We start from the raw sequence: 23,946 nt of genomic DNA, 5'->3' as shown, positions 1-23,946 counted from the left end.
AAGGGGAATGTTATTTATTTTTAACTAGCTTTCCGCCCACGGCTTCGCCCGCTTTGTTTTAAACCTAATAAATCATATACCTTCCTCTTGAATCACTCTATTTACCGCATCAAAATCCGTTGCGCAGTTTCAAAGATTAAATCATACATAGGGATATAGGGACAGAGAAAAAGCGACTTTGTTTTATATGTACTATGTAGTGATGATGAAACATCGAAATGTATATAATACTAGCAGTCCGCCCCGGCTTCTCCTGTGGTATATGTAAACGTTTTACATGTAAAGTGCTAGAAAATATCTATTTATTATTGGTTAGTGGCACGGAATGTAAAAATTAACAGATTTTTTTTCATAATAATATAGGCTTTGTAAATAAAATGCAAATGTTTATAAAATTTATAATAAAATGCAGTCCAAACATGTACCCTTATATGTCTCTGAAAATCAACAAATAATCCATGAATAGTAGATTTCTATTTGGAATTCATCGCAGACTCAAATACAAACTAACCAGGAAGAGACTTACCAAAGTTTAAATTTTATTCATAGTGCTTCATTCGTAAATATCTTTCTGAGGCCCCAAATGTTTTTTTATTCGAATGATTAGTAAAAAGTAACAATCTTATATGCAATTAAAATTTTGGAAAAGAAATTACATAAGGCTCTACCCAATGATTTTTTAAATTACTTTAACCCATTGAGCCCCGAACGGCCCGATCGGTCCACGACACAATAGATTTTCTATTGTGTCTGTGATTCCGGGGCCTGAGTTATTAAAAATTATTGACTCTACCTCTGTTTATAAAATATTTTATATTGCCATTTAGGTTTGGAATGTGGTGACTGGTGATGTGAACAAATAAATTAAATGATCAATTTATTTCTACACTCTAGTATATGTATGTACGCACGTACGAGATCCCGACCAAGGAAATCAAATATGTTGCCAAAAATCTTAAGTGCAACCGGAAAGTAAAATCGGAATCAAAGTTCATTAAAATCGGTTAAGTTTCTAAATTTCGGAATATTATTCAGTAATTTTAAACATTGGTAATTAATTGTGAGTTGTAATTCAAATTATTTATAATGTGGCGAAAATATGTTAAGTTTATATGCCCAGAGTTAATATAAAGTGTGAAATAAAAAAAAAAGAATAATTTAAAGACAAAAGCAAACATGAATGTGAACAGTTGTGAGTTCGGGCCCTGAATAGTTTTAATCCGTATCTGTATGGACAAGAGAATACGTGACTTGGAGACACGTTGACTGAACTTCACTCGCACGCCTTAAGTTCTTATTTCTTGAATAACATACTTCTAAACTTCCTTTTATGCTTTCAACAATAGTACAAATATATCTCCAACTAGTTGACGGCCGTGAATTCGTTTGAAAAGTGAGATTACTTGCGGTCAACACTAATTAATGTTCAGGTAATCAAAATCGGTCGTTAAGGAGATTACAAAAAACGTACATAAAAGTTGAATAGTAGATATTTTTTAAGTTTGTTACCATAGTTTGTTGGTATGTTGTCACAATAATTATTGGGCATTGAACATGCAACTATACAAGCCTGTTGATTTAATTTGTCCTATATTAATAAATACAATAAAAACATTGGAAGATCTTCAAGACAAGAGTCAATAGGTACCATCTAGGAAGCGCTCTCCATCTTAGACCTTATCTTCGCTTACCAGCAAGCGAGATCGTGGTCAAGCGCTGCTCTATTCTACATTAGAAAAAAAAGCATCTCATCATATTTTAACATATAAAGGATGACATAAACAAGTGAAGACTCCTTTCTTGCCCCCCCCCCTCCCTTTTCCGAACTCGGATCGACCGTAATTTATTTCTCCTTTCATTTTTATCACATTCCCCTCTTTTTCTAATGGGTTTCATCCTACTGTGATTTTTTTTGTTTCAAAAATTATCGGCACTGGTCTTAATGATTTAGAATAAGGAATCGAAAGCCAAGTGTCAATTTGATCAAGGACAGGATTTTATAAAGAAAACATCAAACAACATTTCTTAACGTATATTTTATCACATCATCATAAAGTTTTAATTATAATCAATACATTAGAATTTAACGACTTAATTAATGGAAGCTTAAAAAATAATCGATATGAAAAGTTTACAAATTTGAATTATCCATGGCGTTAGCAATTCGTTGTGTACTTATTGTTCTACGTCTAGCCAACATAACTTTTGATTCGTATATTTTAAACGATATGAAACACAACAGAATCAATAATATTAAGCCAATGCATATATTAGAAAACAAGAAAGAGTCTGCTTTGTTCGCTTGGATATCGGGCTTTTCTGTGGTTTTAATGGAGACTTCCTCTAACTTTTTATTTATCAATGTCATTTTGTCATTAAAGTCAGAAATGATCTTTTCCTTTTCTATTGTAAACGAGCTTTCTAAGCCTTGTTTAACTTGCTCTATGTATGGTAATATATTTTCGTATGTAGCATTCTCTTTTACTATCGTCACTTGTTTCGACGTCGCCTGGGAATTCATAGCAACCATCAACTTTAACATTCGTTCTAAAAATGTATTTGTTATGTTATTATTTTGAATAATTTCCTCGCCGTTCTTTATATTTTTATACATTAACTTCTCAAATTTTTGACTAAAATCGTTTTCAGTATTTATCACTCTCGATATTTCTTCAGTTGATTTTCTTTCTGATAAGCTGATTAATATCTCCCTTATATCGTTTAAAGCGTCGTTGTTTTCGATGGATTTACTGCTATTTTCCATGCGTTTGATGCCACGCTGACCATGACAGGAGACTCCGTCAATATTTTCATTGGAATGTTCGTCTAATTTTATGGCTGTTATTGAAAGACCATTTATCTTCAATTTAACTAAAATTTCACAAGGAATAGGATTTCCACCAATGCTCAATGATGTAAAATGAATTTTGGATTCAAAATCAATTTTGCTTATTTTATTGAAGTCAATTATCAAAACATTCAATCCTTGTATATCATAGAAGCGTTCGCCTTGTAAATCCGGTATTTCATTGTAAGATAAATCAAGAGTCTCCAAAGAAATTAAACCACGGAAAGTACCATAAGTGAGAGCCGTCAAATGATTATGAGAAATATTCAGAATACGTAAGTGGCTATTGTCTTTGAAAGAACCTGGTTGAATAAATTGTATTTTATTGAAACTTACATCTAATAAGTCCAATTTAGTTAAATTAGTGAGTGCTCCGACTCCTAAAATTTTTATATTATTTTTGCTTAAAATTAATTCATTGAGTGACCAAAATTGATTAATTCCAAGCCTCGTTATATTAGTGACACTAGAATTTTGCATATTTAATATTTTCAAAGGTGAATCGATAGTTTTGTCGAATTGGATATTTTTGTCAATACCAGATAGTAAAAGTTTATTTAAACGATTTAGATTTTCCATCATAGATACGTTAAAATTAAAATGCTTGTTGTATGATACATCTAAATACGAAAGTTCTGTGCAGTTTGTAAATGTTTTGTCATTTAAATATTTTATATCGTTAAATGAAAGGTCGATTAAACTTAACATTTTCATGTTCATAAAAAGATTTGATGACAGATCAGTTATTCGATTGTGGTTTAAATATAAAACGCTAAGATTAGCGAGGGTTGTTGTATTGATATCTAAATATTTCAATGCGTTGTGTGATAAATCAAGTATATTTATATTTCCCGTATGAATAAAAGCATTAAAATTTACCTCATTCACAGCACTGTGTGATATATTTAGTTTCTGAAGATTTAACATATGGTTAAAAGAACTGTTCTTAATAGTTGTTAAAAACGAGGAAGAAACATCTAGTATTGGTATTGACATCAAACCACAGAACGTATCACTTTCTAAAACATCTGTTAACGCATTATTAGAAACATCAAAATCGACCAATTGAGTTAGATTTTCAAAAGATTTAGGTTCTATCTTAGATATATTATTATAAGAAATATCTAGATATTCTAACGCAACCAGATCATTAAAGTATTTGTTTTTAATCAAACCAATGAAATTATAGCTAACTGATAGAAATTTAAGAGTTTTCAGATTGTTCAATGCAAAATCTAGATTAGCAATTTGATTGTTGGAAAAATGAAGCTTTTTTAAATTTAGCAAATTGTCAAATGATTTTGGCGATACAGAATTTATTTCGTTATGATTTAAAAACAGTTCTTCTAATTTATCGAGCCCAGTAAATGCGTAATCGTCAATGCCATTTATGCTTTGATAGCTCAAGTCTAATTGAAAAATAAACATTAATCCCTTAAACGTACCATTGGTTAGGACGCCTTCTAAGTTATTTCGTTGTATATCAAAGTTTTCTATACTTTTACCGTCAAACATAAACTTAGGAAGAATTCTTATTTCATTATATGATAAGTCGATAGTTTTCAAATCCGTCGCTTCATGAAACATTTCCTTTTCTAATACCTTTAAAACATTATTATTTAAATAAACACTAGTTAAAAGACTCATACCTTGAAATGTCTTCTTCTCAATTGTTATTATTGCATTATAACTTAAATCTAATTCTTTTAATTGAAGTAACTTCTCGAAGTCTTTTAACAAGATGTTTTGTATTCTGTTGTTACTCAAATTCAAGTGAGTGAGTTTTGTGAATCTAAACAGAGATCCATTAATTTCATCAATTTTATTGTAAGCTAAGTTTAAATTGACCAAATTTTTAATACCTTCAAATGAAAATGGGTTAATGTTCGATATTTCATTAAATGAAACATCTAACATTTGTAAATTGGCAAATCGATCAAATACCGCTTCTTTTATCTCATTCAGTTTATTATAAGAAACATTTAATCTTAGTAAGCTACTGAACGGTGATTCCATAGCACTAATTTCAAATTCTTCTATTGTATTATGTGAAAGATCAATTTCTTCTAAATCGGGGAATGTGTATCTTGAGCTCAATTTAGCAACTGTTATAGAATTGTACGAAACATTTAGTAGACGTAATTTATTCATGTGTTTAATTAGTGGAAATTTATAATAATAATTACTGCTTAATTCTAGTGTTGTTATATAATCATAATAGTATATTCCGTATTCAATACTTTTTGGAATTTCTACTCCATCTTCTTCGCTTTGGCGTTTGTAAACTAAATGTATTGGAAGCATATTTCGGCCATAATTCGGATTATATAATATCATAGGAGTGCAGCGTGGACTAATTTCATAATAAGAGTTATATCTTAAATTGAAATATTCATCACACACTACTTCAGTCACACAACTTTTTTCATTAATTTTACTTTCACAGACGTCTGCTGTTGCTACTCGAACAATGAGTAGCATTATGGCGATCGTTCCTGAAATTAATCAATACAATTTCATCACTGGGAACTATCCCTCAAACTCGCATATTAATTTATTCAACTAGACTTCGATTAAAAGCGCTATGGTGTATCACTAACTAGCTGTTGCCCGCAGCTTCGCCTGCGTGGAAAAGATAAATTTTCATGGTACGAAATTTCATCCCCTATTATATCAATTGATCAAAATCCTTTCTTAACGGATGCCTATGTCCTGACATCGTCCAGTGGTTAAGGCTCTGCGTTGATAGATTACTATGTCAGTCAGTCAGTCAGTCAGTCACCTTTGATTTATATAATATATTAAAACATTGTAAACGTTTGTGAGTATGCATATTTGTATAATATATTAAGTATATAATTTGGTTGTAATCTGAATAATTAACAAATTGTTTACTTTAACCGCGCTAAAGTAAATTATACTAAATACATATGACAACTGATAATTAATAAGCATTCTTAATACAGAAATAACTATGCTATTTATTATAATATTATGAAAAATATATAGCAACATAATTATTATAATTAACAAATTGCCAACATACTAAGACTTTATTTAAGCCTATAATACTTACAGATTTAATATAATAATCTATAAATAAACAAACTAATGTTTATTTAAAACTAGCTGCGCTCTGCGGTTTTACCCATGTCGCTCCGCTCCTGTTGGTCTTAGCGTGATGATATTATATAGTCTAGCCTTTCTCGATGAATGGGCTATCTAACACCGAAAGAATTTTTCAAATCGGACCAGTAGTTCCTGAGATTAGCGCGTTCAAACAAACAAACAAACAAACTCTTCAGCTTTATAATATTAGTTAAAATTAAACTCACCAGGAAGCATGTTTATATCGTATCTGTAAATATATAATTCAAAGCTTTTTCAAAAAGTATAAAATACTTAACAATTAATCTACAAAAATCAACTCAAAACCCCCGTTTTGTGTATATTTTGGTAACATAACAACACAACATAATATTTTGGTAACTGTATGCCAGCAAAGGCCAGCATAATATTTATAAAATTTACTTTTGTTTATAAAAAAAACGACGGATTAAAATATTGGGACAATTAACATGAAGTACTTATATTTTTTTACATTCAACTAAGAACTCTGAATATATATTCATTTAAGAATTCAGGATTGGTTTTAATATAATGCCATTGTAAATTACAGTAAAACTCACCTTTGCCTCATTTTAGAAATTTCAAACAAATGATCCAAACACCAATTTATGTCGATTTAATTATTTTCTACTGAAATAATACTTTTATATTTGTATACAGAAAATAAGAGTGTCTCATGTGAAGCGTTCCATCACAATGTTATAAGTAAGCGTTCAATATTTTAAAAATATAATCGGAGTTATGTGGACTTAATAACTAATTATATATTTGTTCCATCCCGTTATCGTTTTTTAACCGACTGCAATAACTTCAACTTAATGTTCAAGTTTAACTTGTATGTAATATTGTATATCTGTATTAAAATTTATTACAATTCTTGTCAAATAGTTTTTTTCCTCTTTATAAAATTTGTGTACTTAGTCTGTGAATTTGGGAGTACCTATTCTTAAGAGCTGATATTTTATTCATTTATAATGAGTGAACACACATGCACGCAAGTTTGGCATCTATTTCTATGAAAATTAATCGCTATTTCCCTAAGTTACGGCATCACGCCTGTACAGCGGGACCGCTTTCTCCAAGTCTTATTTAGTGGTTGTTAATTGTTATTGTCAGGAGAATTATTAATTATATTAAAGAAAAACTTAAGAAATTTGCGCGAAAGAAAAATAGATAACCTTATTTTTTAAAGGAAAACAATCGTGTTTTGTATGTATGTTTGTAAATTGTAATGTTTTCGCACAAAAACTACTGGATCGATTTCAAAAAATTTTGTCACCAGAAAAAAGCTACATGTTTTTATCCTGGGTCAGCTAGTATGTCATATTTTTGAGGTATACAATGCGAATAAAATTGAGAAACAAAATCTAAGTAAGAGTTTCTAGAGTGAGTTGTAGAAAAAATAAAAATAAAAATATCGGGAACCACGTAACATTTATTGTACAGACTTTTGTCAACGCTGTCAGGACGTAATTATTATCATCTATGACATTTGCAGCTGTTACGGCTTTGCCAGATAGAACGCGTACACATAGCGCGTGTCTGAGCGTTAATTGGACGCCGCGCTATGACGCCGAATTGTGTTGTAACTACGCGGCCGCGGTCATTCCGTCAACCAGAGTGAAGACGCTATGACGTGCGCTTAGTATTTTTCTGTCTGACAAAACCTATATCACAAAGTAGGTATAATACCAAAAATTTCATAAGTTAATGTTTTTTAAGCGTGTTTTTAGACCACGCTTTGTTGTATAGTGTTTTGCGTAGTGGGGCTCTGGTTAATCTGTGTAACATGAGCAGAGTGTGACATTATAGCGCGACGCAAAGCGTTATTACGCCGCGCTAAGTTCGCGTTCTGTCTGCACGTTTTCTAAGCGCGCTGCAAAGCGCCACTAGCCTGACGCCGTGCTATGACTATCCGAGATGCATTGTATTATGCGATATTGGCTTTGACAGATAGAACACGTTCTTAGCGCGCGTCATAGCACTATCGCTCTGTTTGACAGTACATTTAAAAATCTAAAGTTCATTATAATCAAAATCAAAGTTCATTAAAATCGGTTAAGTTTCTAAATTTAGGATTATTATTATTCTGTTAGACGTAACTTTTGATTTAATATTTTTGTGGATGAATAGTTGTCAATGTAGTTGTCATTATTTCATGTCTGAACATGCTTAGCTGTCGAATACTATAAAAAGCCGCTTTCCTCTCGTGGCGCATTCGTACGAATCGTGCCTAGGGGCTCGGACGTTGTCTATACGACGTTTGACCCAACTACCCCCATTTTGCTAATAGTCGTTGACTTGCTGCGATTTGTTATCAACTACCTATACCTATATTAAGAAGAGCTGGAACGTCAACACATTTACATATTGCACATGTTAGGCCGGGAGATACTGACACAAAATTTCGGGTCATTTGTAACAGGATGGCGGTCTAGAGGGGTCTTAGTACGCAATGACAAAAAGAAAAATGATGGTCAGAACGCTGGTACCGGTGGACTAGTCGCGTGGGCGTTAGTCACACTCGTCGGATAAATAGCGAAAGTCCAACGATTTGTAACACAAAAATTTTAGAATTTACCGATAGCCCTTAAAAAAAATGTAGGCGGTAGTGTCATGCCATACTTTTACGATGTGTCTTACAGTCCGCCTTACCGACGTGAATGCGTTAATTTAAAAAAACAATTCAACCGTTTGTACCGGGCTAACTTTTGCACAGTTAACCATCGTCGTGCAGCCATTTACTAAAATCGCCATGCCATACTTTTCGGACGATTCCAAATAGTCGCCATACCGCGGAAAATCTGCAAATTTTTGAATTTTTTTTTCTCGCCAAACGATGTGTACCACCCTACATTTTTTTTTAAACAACTCCTGAATGATTATAAATAGAAGTGTGATAATGCCATACCTGTGGCAGGTGGCGAATGTGTATAAGATTTTTTTCTTATTGTAAGATTTTATTCGTAGTTACACCGGAAAAGTATGGCATTACACTACCGCCTACATCTTTTTTATGGGCTATCGATAAATTCTAAAATTTTTGTGTTACAAATCGTTTGACTTTCGCTATTTATCCGACGAGTTCGTCTAACGCCCACGCGACTAGTCCGCCGGTACCAGCGTTCTGACCATCATTTTTCTTTTTGTCATTGCGTAACCCCTGTAGAACCGCCATTCTGTTACAAATGACCCGAAATTTTGTGTCAGTATCTCCCGGCCTATGTGTAGCTTTTATTTTGCAATTGTTTATAAATACAGGGTGATGTAATTGGTGTAGTACGAATATCTAAAAATCTATGAAGAATTTTGTGATACAGTAAACGGAAGAATTATAGACTATTTTACAGTATTTAATAAAATCATTTAATTTTTTGTTCATTTTCATTAGAAATGTCAATTTTTTCTCACCAATGTGGAAATTTGGATGATAAGGATCTTGTTAGAAAAATATGGAATAACTACAAATATAATATTTCTTAGATATCTTTACTCGACCAAAGTCAGGACAAGACTGCTCCGCAACTGCAGAAGACGTCCGTTATTTAAATCATTATCAAAACAACCATCCGTGTGTTGGGAGTGACGTGTTATTTGTATTGTTTTTATGACCTGAAATTTAATTATTATTTGATAATTGAATTATTATTAATACTTTTATCCAATTGATTATTATTAGAATAAATAATTAAGTTCATCAATTGATTTACTTTTAAATTATAATTTTACAGGTAAATTATGAGAGCTTTCATAATTATATTTGCATATATTTATTATTTATCTTCAACGCACCATTTTACAATTCAAGTCTAAAATGAAACTAGAGTCGCATTTATTTTTGAACATACTGTAAGTAAAATTGCATAAGTGTGAGTACTGTGAACATGCCAGCTTTCCTTAATTGACCGATACATCAATTAGGTAGCTGTGTAGAATTGAAGTACATTCTTATTCCATTCAAACTAATATTTAACCCAGCCTCGCGTGTTATTTCTTATAATTCAGTAATTTTAAACATTGGAAAAATAATTGTAAGTTGTAATTCAAATTATTTATAATGTGGCGAAAATATGTTAAGTTTATATGCCCAGAGTTAATATAAAGTGTGAAATAAAAAAAAAAAGAATAATTTAAAGACAAAAGCAAACATGAATGTGAACAGTTGTGAGTTCGGGCCCTGAATAGTTTTAATCCGTATCTGTATGAACAAGAGAATACGTGACTTGGAGACACGTTGACTGAACTTCACTCGCACGCCTTAAGTTCTTATTTCTTGAATAACATACTTCTAAACTTCCTTTTATATTTTCAACAATAGTACAAATATACCTCCAACTAGTTGACGGCCGTGAATTCGTTTGAAAAGTGAGATTACTTGCAGTCAACACTAATTATTATACAGGTAATCTTACAAAAAACGTACATAAAAGTTGAATAGTAGATATTTTTTTTTTATTTTTGTTATCATAGTTTGTTGGTATGTTGTCACAATAATTATTATACAATGAACAGGTCTACTATACAAGCCTGTTGATTTAATTTGTCCTATCTTAATAAATACAATATAAACATTTTAAGGGAGATCTTCAAGATAAGAGTCAACAGGTACCTTCTAGGAAGCGCTCTCCATTTTAGACCACATTTTCGTTTACCAGCAAGCGGGATCGTAGTCAAGCGCTGCTCTATTCTACATAAGAAAAAAAAAGCATCCCATCATATTTTAACATATAGATATATAGGATGACATAAACAAGTGAAGACCCCTTTCTTTTTCTCGGATCGACCGTAATTTATTTCTCCTTTCATTTTTATCACATTCCCCTCTTTTTCTAATGGGTTTCATCCTACTGTGATTTTTTTTGTTTCAAAAATTATCGGCACTGGTCTTAACCCATTGACCACCGTAAGCCCCGATCGGGGCGCGACACAATAGATTTTCTATTGTGTCTGTGATTCCGAGGACTGATGGATTAATGATTTAGAATAAGGAATCGAAAGCCAAGTGTCAATTTGATCAAGGACAGGATTTTATAAAGAAAACATCAAACAACACTTCTTAACATATATTTTATCACATCATCATAAATATCATATTAACTAGAATAAAATTTATGTATTGTTACTAACCTAGGATAAGAATATTGTTACTAACAAGTGGACCAAGGATGTTACAATAAAATATAAATGAATTATTATTATTATACAGTTTTAATTTTAATCAATACATTAGAATTTAACTACTTAATTACTGAAAGCTTAAAAAATAATCGATATGAAAAGTTTACAAATTTGAATTATCCATGGCGTTAGCAATTCGTTGAGTACTTATTGTCCTACGTCTAGCCAACATAACTTTTGATTCGTATATTTTAAACGATATGAAACACAACAGAATCAATAATATTAAGCCAATGCATATATTGGAAAACAAGAAAGAGTCTGCTTTGTTCGCTTGGATGTCGGGCTTTTCTGTGGTTTTAATGGAGACTTCCTCTAACTTTTTATTTATCAATGTCATTTTGTCATTAAAGTCAGAAATTATCTTTTCCTTTTCTATTGTAAACGAGCTTTCTAAGCCTTGTTTAACTTGCTCTATATACGGTAATATATTTTCGTATGTAGCATTCTCCTTTACTATCGTCACTTGCTTCGATGTCGCCTGGGAATTCATAGCAACCATCAACTTTAACATTCGTTCTAAAAATGTATTTGTTATGTTATTATTTCGAATAATTTCCTCGCCGTTCTTTATATTTCTATCCATTTTCAAAGTTTGATCAGTTATTAATTTCTCAAATTTTTGACTAAAATCGTTTTCAGTATTTATCACTCTCGATATTTCTTCAGTTGATTTTCTTTCTGATAAGCTGATTAATATGTCCCTTATATCGTTTAAAACGTCGTTGTTTTCGATGGATTTACTGCTATTTTCCATTCGTTTCATGCCACGCTGACCATGACAGGAGACTCCGTCAATATTTTCATTGGAATGTTCGTCTAATTTTATGGCTGTTATTGAAAGACCATTTATCTTCAATTTAACTAACATTTCACAAGGAATAGGATTTCCGCCAATGCTCAATGATTTAAAATGAATTGTGTATTCGAAATCAATTTTGCTTATTTTATTGAAGTCAATTATCAAAACACTCAATCCTTGTATATCATAGAAGCGTTCGCCTTGTAAATCCGGTATTTCATTGTAAGATAAATCAAGAGTCTCCAAAGAAATTAAACCACGGAAAGTACCATAAGTGAGAGCCGTCAAATGATTATGAGAAATATTCAGAATACGTAAGTGGCTATTGTCTTTGAAAGAACCTGGTTGAATAAATTGTATTTTATTGAAACTTACATCTAATAAGTCCAATTTAGTTAAATTAGTGAGTGCTCCGACTCCTAAAATTTTTATATTATTTTTGCTTAAAATTAATTCATTGAGTGACCAAAATTGATTAATTCCAAGCCTCGTTATATTAGTGACACTAGAATTTTGCATATTTAATATTTTCAAAGGTGAATCGATAGTTTTGTCGAATTGGATATTTTTGTCAATACCAGATAGTAAAAGTTTATTTAAACGATTTAGATTTTCCATCATAGATACGTTAAAATTAAAATGCTTGTTGTATGATACATCTAAATACGAAAGTTCTGTGCAGTTTGTAAATGTTTTGTCATTTAAATATTTTATATCGTTAAATGAAAGGTCGATTAAACTTAACATTTTCATGTTCATAAAAAGATTTGATGACAGATCAGTTATTCGATTGTGGTTTAAATATAAAACGCTAAGATTAGCGAGGGTTGTTGTATTGATATCTAAATATTTCAATGCGTTGTGTGATAAATCAAGTATATTTATATTTCCCGTATGAATAAAAGCATTAAAATTTACCTCATTCACAGCACTGTGTGATATATTTAGTTTCTGAAGATTTAACATATGGTTAAAAGAACTGTTCTTAATAGTTGTTAAAAACGAGGAAGAAACATCTAGTATTGGTATTGACATCAAACCACAGAACGTATCACTTTCTAAAACATCTGTTAACGCATTATTAGAAACATCAAAATCGACCAATTGAGTTAGATTTTCAAAAGATTTAGGTTCTATCTTAGATATATTATTATAAGAAATATCTAGATATTCTAACGCAACCAGATCATTAAAGTATTTGTTTTTAATCAAACCAATGAAATTATAGCTAACTGATAGAAATTTAAGAGTTTTCAGATTGTTCAATGCAAAATCTAGATTAGCAATTTGATTGTTGGAAAGATGAAGCTTTTTTAAATTTAGCAAATTGTCAAATGATTTTGGCGATACAGAATTTATTTCGTTATGATTTAAAAACAGTTCTTCTAATTTATCGAGCCCAGTAAATGCGTAATCGTCAATGCCATTTATGCTTTGATAGCTCAAGTCTAATTGAAAAATAAACATTAATCCCTTAAACGTACCATTGGTTAGGACGCCTTCTAAGTTATTTCGTTGTATATCAAAGTTTTCTATACTTTTACCGTCAAACATAAACTTAGGAAGAATTCTTATTTCATTATATGATAAGTCGATAGTTTTCAAATCCGTCGCTTCATGAAACATTTCCTTTTCTAATACCTTTAAAACATTATTATTTAAATAAACACTAGTTAAAAGACTCATACCTTGAAATGTCTTCTTCTCAATTGTTATTATTGCATTATAACTTAAATCTAATTCTTTTAATTGAAGTAACTTCTCGAAGTCTTTTAACAAGATGTTTTGTATTCTGTTGTTACTCAAATTCAAGTGAGTGAGTTTTGTGAATCTAAACAGAGATCCATTAATTTCATCAATTTTATTGTAAGCTAAGTTTAAATTGACCAAATTTTTAATACCTTCAAATGAAAATGGGTTAATGTTCGATATTTCATTAAATGAAACATCTAACATTTGTAAATTGGCAAATCGATCAAATACCGCTTCTTTTATCTCATTCAGTTTATTATAAGAAACATTTAATCTTAGTAAGCTACTGAACGGTGATTCCATAGCACTAATTTCAAATTCTTCTATTGTATTATGTGAAAGATCAATTTCTTCTAAATCGGGGAATGTGTATCTTGAGCTCAATTTAGCAACTGTTATAGAATTGTACGAAACATTTAGTAGACGTAATTTATTCATGTGTTTAATTAGTGGAAATTTATAATAATAATTACTGCTTAATTCTAGTGTTGTTATATAATCATAATAGTATATTCCGTATTCAATACTTTTTGGAATTTCTACTCCATCTTCTTCTCTTTGGCGTTTGTAAACTAAATGTATTGGAAGCATATTTCGGCCATAATTCGGATTATATAATATCATAGGAGTGCAGCGTGGACTAATTTCATAATAAGAGTTATATCTTAAATTGAAATATTCATCACACACTACTTCAGTCACACAACTTTTTTCATTAATTTTACTTTCACAGACGTCTGCTGTTGCTACTCGAACAATGAGTAGCATTATGGCGATCGTTCCTGAAATTAATCAATACAATTTCATCACTGGGAACTATCCCTCAAACTCGCATATTAATTTATTCAACTAGACTTCGATTAAAAGCGCTATGGTGTATCACTAACTAGCTGTTGCCCGCAGCTTCGCCTGCGTGGAAAAGATAAATTTTCATGGTACGAAATTTCATCCCCTATTATATCAATTGATCAAAATCCTTTCTTAACGGATGCCTATGTCCTGACATCGTCCAGTGGTTAAGGCTCTGCGTTGATAGATTACTATGTCAGTCAGTCAGTCAGTCAGTCACCTTTGATTTATATAATATATTAAAACATTGTAAACGTTTGTGAGTATGCATATTTGTATAATATATTAAGTATATAATTTGGTTGTAATCTGAATAATTAACAAATTGTTTACTTTAACCGCGCTAATGAACTTAAAGTAAATTATACTAAATACATATGACAACTGATAATTAATAAGCATTTTTAATCAGAAATAACTATGCTATTTATTATAATATTATGAAAAACATCTTTTAATAAAGCGATTTTAAGGGTGGCGATTAAATTGGACATAAGCAAAAATAACAACATAATTATTACAATTAACAAATTGCCAACATACTTAGACTTTATTTAAGCCTATAATACTTACAGCCAATAAACAATCTAATGTTTATTTAAAACTAGCTGCGTTCCGCGGTTTATACTATATTGCCTATAGCCTTTCTCGATGAATGGGCTATCTAACACCGAAATAATTTTTCAAATCGGACCAGTATCCTGAGATTAGCGCGTTCAAACAAACAAACAAAGGAACAAACAAACTCTTCAGCTTTATAATATTAGTATAGATAAAACTCACCAGGAAGCATGTTTATATCGTATCTGTAAATATATAATTCAAAGCTTTTTTCAAAAAGTAAAAAATACAAACAATTAATCTACAAAAATCAACTATAACACAATATAGGTAATATTTTGGTAACTGTATGCCAGCAAAGGCCAGCATAATATTTATAATTACTTTTGTTTATTAAAAAAACGACGGATTAAAATAATGGGACAATTAACATGAAGTACTTATATTTTTTTTTACATTCAACTAAGAACTCTGAATATATTTTCATTTAAGAATTCAGGATTGGTTTCAATATAATGCCATTGTAAATTACAGTGAAACTCACCTTTGCCTCATTTTAGAAATTCTAAACAAATGATCCAAACACCAATTTATGTCGATTTAATTATTTTCTACTGAAATAATAGTTTTATATTTGTATACAGAAAATAAGAGTGTCTCATGTGAAGCGTTCCATCACAATGTTATAAGTAAGCGTTCAATATTTTAAAAATATAATCGGAGTTATGTGGACTTGATAACTAATTATATATATGTATTTGTTCCATCCCGTTATCGTTTTTTAACCGACTGCAATAACTTCAACTTAATGTTCAAGTTTAACTTTTATGTAATATTATATATCTGTATTAAAATTTATTGCAATTCTTGTCAAATAGTTTCTTTCCTCTTTATAAAATTTGTGTAGTCTGTGAATTTGGGAGTACCTATTCTTAAGAGCTGATTTATTCATTTATAATGAGTGAACACACATGCACGCAAGTTTGGCATCTATCTCTATGAAAATTAATCGCTATTTTCCTTAGTCACGGCATAACGCCTGTACAGCGGTACCTGGGACCGCTTTCTAAATAAAAGTTCCTAGAGTGAGTTGCAGAAAAAATAAAAATAAAAATATCGGGAACCACGTAACATTTATTGTACAGACTTTTATCAACGCTGTCAGGACGCGCAGATAACATGTTTTAAAATACACTAATACTATTGTAATTATTATCATCTATGACATTTGCAGCGGTTATGGCTTTGCCAGATAGAACGCGTACACATAGCGCGCGTCTGAGCGTTAATTGGACGCCGCGCTATGACGCCGAATTGTGCTGTACTACGCGGTAACATTCCGTCAAACGTTAAACGTTAAACGTTTAAAGGCTTTGTCAGATAGGACGCGTATTTTAGCGCTGCGTAGTAGCGCTGCAGCGTCCTGTTTTAACGTCGCGCGAGGCTTCGTCAAACAGAACGCTTTAGCGCGCGTTAGGACACAGCAATTGATATTGTTAAAGCTGCATGTTGTTTACATAATTATTACTTACGAACAAAACAAGGTACAGCGATATTAACTCCGGAGTCGGAAGAATTTTTTACTTACCAGTTTCATTAATTTCTTCTCCGATTTGTGCCCACAATTTTGCCTTCATTGATATATCTTTATAGTTTTAAGTTTATATGAACTATCCTTCGTATTATATAAGCATGGATATTTTCTAACCAATTCTATCAAATTTTCGGTCATTATGCAGTATTTTATTATTATTTTACGCCTATTAACTCCGACGCTAAAATAAAATTTGTAAAAAAATACAACACCCGACGTTAAAGCGTCCTAACGCCGCGACAGAACGTTGCGTACTGCTAGCGCCGGCGCTCTGTTTGACGGTATTCTACGATGGTAGTAGAACACATCTTAGCGTCATATCGCGGCGTCAACTTAACGCTCTGACGCGCGCTAAGTACGCGTCCTGTCTGACAAAGCCTTAAGACCTGTGGCGAAGACGCTATGACGCGCGCTTTGTATTTTTCTGTCTGACAAAACCTATATCACAAAGTAGGTATAATACCAAAAATTTCATAAGTTAATGTTTTTTAAGGGCTTGGTCTAGTAGTGCAAACAAATGCATCCTGTCATCCTATATGTAAATAATACAAATGTACTAAGGGAAAGTTGCTCCACTTAATTTTTAAAAATTAAATCATTCGTATAATTTAATATTCGTATTAAGTACCAAAAATGACAATTTGAAACAATTTTCGTACACCGGGTGATTTTTTTTTATCAGTACACAAAATTTGCGAATACTTTCTATTGATATCTTCAACTTCATGTTTATATAACTGATCAACTTTTACAAAGAAATTTGGACGAAATATAATAAGCTTTCCATACAAAATGCATAACTCTATATACATTTTTTTCGACCTAAGTTTCTTAGTGAAAGTTGTTCAGTTTAACTAATAAAACGGATAAACAAATTTTGTATATAATAAAAAAATGTAATGTTTGTGTTAAAAAATTATAAAATAGAAAAATACGCAAATGAAAACAAAAGATATTTATTTCTGACTAGCTTCCGCCCGCGACTCCATCCGCGCGGATGTCAGTCTTCGCGTCTTCTACAGATTTATTATATTATGTATAATATATAGATTTATATTGATAAACCTAATAAATCTTTTGCTAGCATTCTGATGCTTTATCGGTTGCACTGGATTTATCTCTTTTTTTTCAATCGCTTGAATGATATAGGATGGGTCCTTGATGGGCATCGAATGCTGAAGTCTCGAATCAATCAATTCTGACAGTAGGCAATTTATGTAAAATCTTGATAATGGTCCATCATTTTATTTTGCCTAAACGTTACATACTTTTTTATATATTCTATTTTTAACGAATGATTCACTCCAGTCCAAACAGCAAATAAGCAGACTTCTGCTTCTGCAACGTTTAGTTGTCCCTGAATTTGGAAAAAATAGTCATGATTCTTATCTATGACAAAAGTGTTATTTTTTGCATTATATTTCAAATATTAAATTTTTTTTAACCGCATCTTCCGCATTCATGTCTTTTGCCGGAATTAGACATTTAACTTCTACTAGTCCCATTTTCCCTTTTTGATATGGGAGTGTATAAAGTAATTTTTTTAGATATTTCTCGTTATACTTTTAAAAAGTTATTATTGTCATTTTGCTCATTAGGTAAAGTAATTTCGATATCAGTATTAAGTTTTTTGATACCTGCAATAATAACGTCATAATCGCCTGCACATACTTATCGATTACACCCTGTATACAATCCACCATTCACATTCATAATGTTTTCCTGTCCTCCTCTCCTTTACGCTGTTCACCGATACATTTTAAATGAGTAAATCTGCTACCACTGAAGGATGTTTCATTGTGATCAGCAAATTTTCACCACTGTTGTCGATTATTTGTTTTTCATTTTTAATCAGCAATTGGGAATCATCAGTTTTGTTTTTTGCAGATTGGTGATGTACCCTAACAATACGTCGAAAAGGGAAAGCATCAACGAATTATCGTTTTCGTCCTCTTTTTTTATTCTTCGCGTCTCTGTTACTTCTGTTTGTTTAGTTCTCAACACCCACTGAATTTTCTATGTTATTGTGATCTTCCATTACATCTGAGTTTTGATGATGTGATGATAATCCATTCGTTTTAATATTGGTACTTAGAGTTGGTAGACTAAACTAGAAATGGCGGACTAAATTTGTCAGCGCGTCTGTAAGATCAGAATATAAAACCAACATCCTGTATTTAAGTTACAAAATTAATAATCAAACAACATGCCGCTACGTTGAAAATGACTAGAAGAAAAAATTAAAACACCTCGGATCAATTTTGGAGTAAACAAATCATTTTCCCCGTATGGGGATTTCCCCGGATGAACTTGGGAAGTTCAAGTTCTCAATACAAGTTTATATTATATTTCGTATTTCTCAAACGAAAAAATAAACATTTTTGGAACTTCAAAAAAATTATATTATAAGAAAATTTATGAGCTTACTTTAGTTTTAAAGAAATATACATCCCTTTACTGACACCCCGTAAAATAAAGAAATTGTTGCCAATCACCTTTGCAATCTATTTGGTTTCATTAACTTTATGTTCGAAGATATTTTTTTTTCTAGTAGTTACACGCGTATTTTTTTCGTTTATTTTCCATATCGAAATCAAATGTTTAAAAATACGAATATTTCCACAAAACTAAGATAAATATAATCAATTAACAAAAATATTAAATTTAATGAAGTAGAGCAACTTTTACTTCGGTATGAAGAAAAATCGAGCGTAGAGACACGTCAGAACGCTCCGGCCCAAGGAGCGCGACTAAAGAAATTCGCTAGGATTTTTCCTAATTATTTTAAATATTTTTTTAATATTTAAAGAATTATCAAAATTCAAAAAAAAAATTTTTAAAGGATTAATACTCATTGGTCTTCAACCAACTCGAATAAATTAATGGAAAAAATAACTTTTAGCAGTATTTATCAATAGATTTTGTAAGGCAAAAAATGGGAAATTTAATGAATTTATAACGTTCTAATTAAGAAAATCATAAGTTTTTCGGCAATTGTATTCAGCAGTTTTTAATAACGACTATATAAGGATAATAATGCGCTGATCAGATTGTGTAAATTGTAATCGGTTGCAACGTAGTGAGTGCACAAACTTAGCTCGAAATGTCTTTGGGGGAAAGAGACTTATCTTGAAGGCCTGATTAAGGTAACATAAAGTAACTTTATAAATGTGAAAAAATTCACGCGCATTGCGTATATAACACTAATTGATAAACAAGAAAAAAAAATTCAGTTTATCATTTCATTAGCCGGGAAAAAATTGTCAAATAACTTGTTGAAAACGCAATTTTGCTAGACTGCAGCCTTAAGCCGGTTTTTAGACCACGCTTCGTTGTATAGTGTTTTGCGTAGTGGGTCTCTGGTCAATCTGTGTAACATGAGTAGAGTGTGACATTATAGCACGACGCTAAAGCGTTAGTACACCGCGCTATATTCGCGTTCTGTCTGCACGTTTTCTAAGCGCTCTGCAAAGCGCCGCTGGCCTGACGCCGTGCTATGACTATATAATGCGATATTGGCTTTGACAGATAGAACACGTTCTTAGCGCGCGTCATAGCACTATCGCTCTGTTTGGCAGTACATAATATTCACATGGAACTTATAGTCTGCGCCATTCCACAACCGCACTGCACGAAGCAAACCACTTGGATACGTAGCGCTCGTGGAACTACGCTGTTGTGGAACAAGCTACGCCTCGGTGTTTTATGATATGGGCACCTTCAAGAAGAAAGCATATAAATATCTGAAAGGCCAACAAAACGTTCGTAGAGTCCCCGGCACTGCGAACGCTCATGGGCGGCGACGAGTTTCCAGAAAGTGAGTCACTTGCTCTTTAGTTGGTGAATACATAAAAAAAAAAACATTGTCGTGTAGTACAATACGGCTTCATAGCGCGGCCGCGACGTCATGTTATTATTAGCACTTTGACGCGCGCTAAAAACTCGTACTATTTGACTAAGCCATTAATCTACTCATGTAACATATTATCTTACATGTAAGAATCGCTAGTCACGTTTGTCTATCCATGCCTTTATTTCAATTTACTAGATTTCCGCCCGCGGCTTCGCTCGTGTGGACCACCAGACAATGCATAGGTAACGTTTGCCTGGTTTGCTTGTAATACTAACCTTACCCACTAACCTTTTTTTAATGTATAAGCTGTCAAACGAGCTTGCGCGTCACCAGACAGAAAGCGATGATTGGCGCCGCCCATGAACAACCACGTACTCTAGAGTATTATGGGTGCGTTGCCGGCGTTTGAGGGAGGAGTACGCTCCCTTCTTGAAGTATTCCAAGTCATAATCTTTCGGAAATGCTGTTTTAACCTTGTTTATTTACTGCTGTTAAGGCCTTAATAGGGGCTAGCGACTGATATGGATGCTAGGTGATTTACAAGGCGGGATCGGAGGACCGGCGCGAATCTGCCGTAGTAAAAGTACGTATAAAAATTATTAAAAAGATATTTGGATATAACCATACCCTGTGTTTCAATTTCCTTAACACACTGTAAAAACACTACGATAATTGACGTTATATTGACTTAGCGTTTTGGTTTAAAGTCCAAAAATCGACCTCAATTCATGATTTATTTCCAAAAAACCTGATTGTAAAATAAACAAATTAAAACAACCATGTCCTTTATCATATTCGAAACTTTAATATACCTAATTTTTTTTAGATATGTACATTAAGAATCTAAGAATAAAAACGGTTATAAGTAGAGTTAATTTTCGGTATTAAAAGGGAATTCTACCCGATTCAGGCCTTAAACAGCTAAATTAAGCATTATCCTACGATGACTGCTAATATTATTTAAAAGGCATTGTTTTCACCACTTTCCAGAACGTCTTTTAATTTAAATGATAAATTAGTTTCTTAAATAGGCAAGGCGTGAATAATGACGTCACCCCAAGTATTTTACGCGATGAGTTGCGTTATCAGATCACAAGTCACGATGTCAAGCAGTATTATTTCCAATGTGAAAAAATGACAGCGCTATATAGATCGTCTAGCGCCATCACTTTCCCACACTGGTAATACTACTGCTATATCATGGTAGCCCCAAACAATGTCTCAATTATATATGGAAAAGACTTAACTCATATATTGCTTTCACGGTTAACCAATAAGTATTTAAGAAGTGCCTTTAAAATATATTAATAGATGTACTTTAGAATAGAACATTATAGAACAGACAGGCATGTTTGATCCAGAGCGCCGAGACAAACGTCAAAACGCTAAGGAATAGAATACGCTATCGATAGGAATTAACATAAGCGTATGATGTTTTTCCTAAGGATTCGGTCGCCCTACCAACGACGACGACGACCACGAACAAAATTTTCATCCAGTCGAAATAAAATAAAATTGTGCAAAACACAATTAAAAAGGAAAAATAAGAATTTCCTGTCGTATTGGTGTTTGGAAATTTTTTTTTTGAGATCAATGGATAAACAAATAGGTTTTTCATAGAAACGGTGGCTCCTAGAAAAACATGTATTTAACCTTTTTTATAGATAATTAGATGATCTACAATTTTGATTCCTTAGGCCGCGTTTCTGACCGTAGCTTGCAAGTCTAATTCCGCGTTTCCACCTGCACGTAGACTTGCAAGCTGCTGTCAGACAGACTGTCGGACATTTCTTGCGGAAGTTTTCTTGCAGATGGAAAGGTGGCCTTACTCTATAACTTAGGAGTATGAAAAATAAATTTGTTACTGCTCTAAAACATTACAAACAAACTTAAACTAATTATTAATTAAAACAATTAGGGGCCTGATAGTTATATTGTGATTTCATTCAGAAATCCAGACGTATGGATAGAAATTAAATTAAAGGAGAGGAGTAGGGCAAGGTAATACATGGGACTTAATCCTACTAATATAATATTATAAATGAGAAATATTGTGAGGATGTGTGTGTGTGTGTGTTTGTTACTTCACGCAAATACTACTAAACCGATTGAAATGAAATTTAGCACACATATAGAGGGTAACTTGGATTAACACAAAGGATAGGTTTCATCCCGGGATCCCAAATCTCACGGGAACGGGAACTATGCGAGTTTCTCTTTCAAAACGCGGGCGAAGCCGCGGGCCGAAAGCTAGTATGTATATAAATGCATATACAAATTGATATGATTGCTACCCGTCCGACTAAGGCCCTTCCGGCCTCCTCCACTCAAGCGACAGCCCAAGCCGAGGTTCCAGATCCCCGTCAAGGGGCGCTTACGCATGTCGCTACCAGGGTGAACCTTCAGTTCACCCACGCGTCCGCGTTAAAATGTAGAAGCCCTTCTGGCTAACATTGAGAGACACCACAAAAAAAATATATGTTTGCTAAGTCAAATTTTCAATAGACTTCAATTGATGTAGAAAAAAAATAGTTAATATTTGTGAATTTTATCCTCATATCCTTTTACAGAGTAATAATAGATGACACTCCATTAAATGGCTTACCAGTTACTATAATTAATTAAGCAAATTTAATTGAATTTTATGTACCCCTTTAATTACGAGACAACTGTGATCCGTGAATTTATTACCCAAATTAAATAATACGCAGAACAGGGTGGAACAAACCCATTGTATTGAAATTTGCTGAGGGAAAGTCACGGTATTTAACTATAATATTGTATATATGCATGAAACGCAAAGACTATTTATTGTTATATTATGTTAAATTTCCGAGTAAAAGTGTTTATTTCTATACAGTAAGGTTTTAGTATTACTTTGTTAAGTTTTATACTAGTGTCCGACCGAACTTTCGGTTTCGGTTTCGGTTTCGGCCGAGTTTCGGCCAAAAATCAAGTTTCGGCCGCAGTTTCGGTTTCGGCCAAAATCGGCCGAAACTTTTGCCGAAACCGAAACTTATTTCGCAAGTTCAGTGAACTTAGTTCACACACGTTCACGCTCGCCTAAGGTCTAATTCACACGAGAGTTAAAAAAGCGTTGCGTTAAAACCCGGCGTTGGCGCTTTTTAAACGTTCTCTCTGTGGTTGTTCATACTAACGCTTTAAAATCACTCATGTCTCGTCTCTGGCTTCAGTAGGACGTGGAAATGGTTTCTGCTAAATTAATGGCACTAGCGATTTGTGTTATTAAAAGACGAAAAAGAAAACAAAAGGCATTCTGGGTACATCCTCTGAATGAACAGAGATACTTAAAAGGGCAGTTTGTGACACTGTTCGAAGAGTTAAGGCAATACCCCGGAATTTTTTTTAATTATTTTCGA

The 23,946-nt window shown here is 32.5% G+C and overlaps 2 protein-coding genes across 2 annotated transcripts; both read right to left on the bottom strand.

Annotated features, from left to right (window-relative positions):
* Window positions 1-2,000: 2,000 nt before the first annotated feature.
* LOC149481881 (uncharacterized) lies at window positions 2,001-6,690 on the bottom strand. Its single transcript, XM_089704915.1, has 3 exons — window positions 6,538-6,690; window positions 6,184-6,206; window positions 2,001-5,343 (listed from the first exon to the last, which is right to left on the bottom strand). Exons 1-3 carry the CDS (start codon window positions 6,546-6,548, stop codon window positions 2,132-2,134), a joined length of 3,246 nt encoding a protein of 1,081 aa, XP_089561041.1. The 5' UTR covers window positions 6,549-6,690; the 3' UTR covers window positions 2,001-2,131.
* A 4,498-nt stretch (window positions 6,691-11,188) lies between these two features.
* Window positions 11,189-15,793, bottom strand: LOC149481880 (uncharacterized). Its single transcript, XM_089704926.1, has 3 exons — window positions 15,664-15,793; window positions 15,342-15,364; window positions 11,189-14,491 (listed from the first exon to the last, which is right to left on the bottom strand). The coding sequence occupies exons 1-3, from the start codon at window positions 15,672-15,674 to the stop codon at window positions 11,259-11,261; spliced, it is 3,267 nt and encodes a 1,088-aa protein (XP_089561052.1). The 5' UTR covers window positions 15,675-15,793; the 3' UTR covers window positions 11,189-11,258.
* Between the last annotated feature and the right edge of the window lie 8,153 nt (window positions 15,794-23,946).

This window comes from Colias philodice, chromosome 16 (assembly GCF_061535455.1).
Source record: "Colias philodice isolate Cphi_HAF_F1 chromosome 16, ilColPhil1 Martin Lab GWU primary, whole genome shotgun sequence".
In the NCBI taxonomy this organism is placed as follows: Eukaryota; Metazoa; Arthropoda; class Insecta; order Lepidoptera; family Pieridae; genus Colias; species Colias philodice.
The sequence above is the reverse complement of the archived record's forward strand: the minus strand, read 5'-3'. Positions and strand labels throughout refer to the sequence as shown.

What these genes read in the sequence shown, in the direction of transcription:
- LOC149481881 (XM_089704915.1), bottom strand. An exon ending in CGATATAAACATGCTTCCTG is followed by an intron (nt 5,344 to 6,183) that starts GTGAGTTTAATT and finishes GATTAATTTCAG; the next exon opens with GAACGATCGCCATAATGCTA.
- LOC149481880 (XM_089704926.1), bottom strand. An exon ending in CGATATAAACATGCTTCCTG is followed by an intron (nt 14,492 to 15,341) that starts GTGAGTTTTATC and finishes GATTAATTTCAG; the next exon opens with GAACGATCGCCATAATGCTA.